Source organism: Parasteatoda tepidariorum, chromosome 11, assembly GCF_982258835.1.
Source record: "Parasteatoda tepidariorum strain Cologne lab strain chromosome 11, Ptep-v5.0, whole genome shotgun sequence".
Lineage (NCBI taxonomy): Eukaryota > Metazoa > Arthropoda > Arachnida > Araneae > Theridiidae > Parasteatoda > Parasteatoda tepidariorum.
This window is the reverse complement of record NC_141765.1, coordinates 75767625-75771851: the sequence shown is the minus strand read 5'-3', so window position 1 is coordinate 75771851 and position 4227 is coordinate 75767625. Positions and strand designations below refer to the sequence as shown.

General features: G+C 29.2%; 1 protein-coding gene across 1 annotated transcript; it reads left to right on the top strand.

Moving 5' to 3' along the window:
* Positions 1-504: 504 nt before the first annotated feature.
* On the top strand, positions 505-942 carry LOC147801836 (uncharacterized). Its single transcript, XM_087154510.1, has one exon. The coding sequence runs from the start codon at positions 505-507 to the stop codon at positions 940-942; it is 438 nt and encodes a 145-aa protein (XP_087010636.1).
* The last annotated feature ends 3285 nt before the right edge of the window (positions 943-4227 follow it).

The following is a 4227-nucleotide window of genomic DNA, read 5'->3' as shown; positions in this document are numbered from 1 at the left end:
ATGTGACATTACAAACGAAAATGAGCAATATAGAACATGAAAATCAAACCAGAAGCATATATGATGATAAGAAGTTTTAATTCCAACAGAAATTACATACGATTTTTTGTTCGGTAGAATGCAATCAAAACACGGAACTAGAAAATTTTCACCGGTAGTAAATTTGGTGGAAAGCTATGCTGCTTAAGATTGCCGTATTCACCGTTTATTTGTCACTGGTATTGTTACATATGAGTTTTAACTGTGATTGTAACTGTGACGTTATTGACGCATTGATGTTGTTCAGGTTCAGTACTTGCTCTGTTCTGGCCTGAGAGGTTGTTGTCTTATTTGATAATGTTTAATAAATATACTTTTAATGAAACTTGAAGGCTTTGCATTTCTTGAAGGTATAAAAGAGAAACATGGTGTCAGCGTGTATGCTTGCCTAAATGTATTTGAGAGGAACTTAATGTTCGTTTTTCGTTCTAGTTTCGTTCAGGACTTAGTGTTCATAATAAAAGTATGGAGACGTTTAGGCCTCCAGGCGAAATAAAGTTTACTTCAGGTAACCTTTCAGAAATATGGACGAAATGGAAACAGAAGTTTTTTAACTATCTAATAGCGTCAGAAAAAGACAAAAAGTCAGACCAGATAAAAATAGCCATACTTCTCAACGTACTTGGGGAAGAAGCAGTGAGTATATTTAATACGTTCAAGCCTGGTCCAGATAAAGATGTAAAGAAGTTTGATGACGTTGTTGAGTTATTTGAAGACTACTGCATGCCAAAAAAGAATGTTGTGTTTGAGAGATTCAAATTTTTCTCTTGCATTCAACAAGAAGGGCAGCAGGTAGACAGCTATCTTACTGAACTGAAAACGCTAGCTTCCACATGTGGTTTCGGCAGTCAAGAAAACGATTTAATCCGTGACAGGCTGGTACTGGGTCCAACAGATTCTTAATTCCAACAGAAAATACATACGATTTTTTGTTCGGTAGAATGCAATCAAAACTTGGAACTAGAAAATTTTCACCGGCAGTAAATTTGGTGGAAAGCTATGCTGCTTAAGATTGCCGTATTCACCGTTTATTTGTCACTGGTATTGCACTTTCTGTGCGCACAAAATGGATGTATCCCCTTATTTATTGAAAAAGAGCTAATATAGATTTTACAATATCTAATTATTCATACACAGGGATGGCGCCAGACTCTGCCCGACAAGGGGTCAAGTCTCCCCCGACAGGGGGGCTCAAACAAATTAATTCAAAATATTTAAATTAAAGCGAATTTTATACTTTACATTTTTTTCTCACATCATTTTTTTCAAGTGTGTTTCTAAGAATCTAAAATCACTAATGTTGATACCATAATGTGCAGATTCCTTTTAATGCAAATTTAAATCTAACTCTTTTTCTTTCTGTTATCGATGTATTACTGTATGGTGCAATTTACCATACATTGTAAGTGTAAAAATTACTTCCGTAATAAAGGAAAATAGTTATAGCAGTAACCGCTATTTCAAAAAATTTCTACGCTTCTTACTCTCTTAGCGCAAAAATTATTCGCATAGCGCAAAAATTATATGCACATTTAACAAAACATTTAACGAACATTTTGATATGTAATGTTATTTTTATATGTATTGATTGGATTTTGAATCATTAAATGTTTTTCAAATAAAGTTTTAAGTACATTTTTTGCATCCACGTATTCTATCTAAAGATATCATGCCCTGTTTTGAACGAACTTCAAAATGGTTATGCCCATAAAATTGTAAAATTCGAATTTTTTTTAATTGTTACATAGTATAATTTTACGGACAAAAAAAAAAGGCTATTTTAATCAGGGGATTCGATGTTAATATATATTGTAAATAAATACTAAGAGAATTTCAAAGATACTTTTAAAGTGAAGATCTATGTCCGGCAAAATGCTAATTTCTCCATTTGAGAAAAAGTGTGAGTCCATCGGCTTAAAATATAAGATTTAAACAATATATCTTAAATTTATAATTATTTTTCAATTTACAAATTTTAAATTTGCGTCCGATAAACGAATATTAACAAACTTACATTTTTAAAAAAAATTGCCACACATGGCTGCTGTTTGTCTGCCGATGTTTTCGTTTCTCTGCAAAGCTGAAAGCACACTTTCTGCCAGGATTTCTGTTTCGCCCTGCAGAGGCTTTTTACTTATTGACATACGCCTGCAACGAATAACCTTTCTCACAGTTAATTAATTATTGTTTACCACTATCAACGCGAAGCATTCTTTCCTCTACGATTTTAATTTGCTTTCATAGTTACGAAATTTATGTCACAAAAAATGGACACTAAAAATTAAGAAGTTAGGGGACCAAATTTCGAAAAATAAGATTTTTTTTATTTATTTCTCAGGACTTATTTGACCGATTTTGCTTAAATTTTGTATTTTGACATTGAAAATTGCAAATGAGGAAAAAATTGTACAATTTACATTTCTTAAGTTTCTCGACTTCCCTTAAATAAAGTAATAATAAAAAAGGTTTTAAAAGTCTAAAAGTTTTATTTTGCATGAAATTATCTTTAGAAAAACGAATAGGAATTGATTGATCAGATTGGAATTGTATGCAAAGCTTTTTCAATTCACTTAAAAAAAATTGGGATATAGTGAAATACGCAAAAACTAAAGTAAACATTAAAGGGTGCTAACTCTGAAGCACGCTCCTGAAAAAACTATTAAAACAATATTTCTAGATTGAAACTACTATATTTTGGGGGTCAGAAATCCGAATCCGTCGAAAAAAAGGATGCCTAATCGGATAATGATTTTATGTCTAATTTCCTAACTTAAAATATAGTTTGGACAAATTAATTAGTATATTTGATGTCACCCTCTCATACCATTAAGAATGAGTCCTAGAACATGAAGAACAGAACTTAAGATTAAAATTTATTCCGGTGGGTCCATTTATTTTTTTGCGCACTGTACATTCATTTGAAGTATACGTCAATATTGCTGATAATAGCAAAATAATTTTTCATTTTTATATAGAAAGGTAATTTAGCTGGTGGTTATCAATATATGGGTCATTCTCACGAAAACTGTCATTTTTCAGTTCATAAAATCCCAAAAAAGTAAAGTGAATGAAAAGCTCTGAAACTTTTTATATTAATAGAAATATGTAATGGCATTATAAAGAAAGTATATATCCTATAAATTATTCTTAATATTTTAATTAATTAATTTTTTAAATAATTAATTTATAATTAATTAATTTATAATAATTAATAATTAATTAATTTAATAAATTAATTAATTAATTTAATAAATTAATTTATTAATTTTTTAATTTATTTTTCAAATTAATTAATGAGTAAATTAATCATTTTCACTAATTAAAAAGTGAGGGAATGACACTAATAGTGAGGGAATGATATTTTATTTTAATACATGTTTTTATCTAAGTTACATCTACCTAAAGTTTGAAAATGATAACATACTAAGTATACCTAATATTTATTATAATTTAGTCTTATATATTTAATAGTTTTTACAGGTTTGGGAAATAAAATTGGCTGGCACGATTGAACAAAAAAAAATTTGATAATATACTCATCTTGAATCATTCCCTCACTTCAGCGTCATTCCCTCACTTTATACGCTAGTGAGGGAATGACGAATTCAATAAAATTTAAAAATAACAGTTAGGCCTAATTAATTTCTGAAGTCAATCACATACAATTATATTCATACAAGAAAGCAACATATAATTATCCACTTTCTCGATGAAGTTGTATTTTATTTTACTCTAAAAAATGACATGAGGGAATGACAAATGTAAAAAATTTTACCTGTTTTGATTCATTCAAATTTATTCCACAGCAAAGCTTCTTTAAGTTGAAGATGGAAACATACTGCAATTTTGTTCTATGATGCCAGTTGTTAACTTCTGAAGATTTTATTAAAATATTTTTATTCTAAGAAGATTGCAGGTGATAAGAACATTGTTGTGAGGGAATGACGCGAAACACTGGGGACAAAGTTTAAGATAGTGCTGTGTTAATATTTTTATCAGAAATTAAATTTAAAATTGATTTTCTGAATTCTATATTTCAGTATTCTGAAATAAAAAACACGAATTTGTGAAGAAAAAAAATTTTATTTCAGGAACAATTTTTTTCTTTTTTTAAATCAGCAGTGGGGACAAGTGAGGGAATGACATATTGGTATATTTTAATTACCTAAAGTAAATAAAAAATAAAAA

Excerpts from the sequence above, each read along its gene's own strand:
- LOC147801836 (XM_087154510.1), top strand. The coding sequence starts at position 505 with ATGGAGACGTTTAGGCCTCCAGGCGAAATAAAGTTTACTTCAGGTAAC.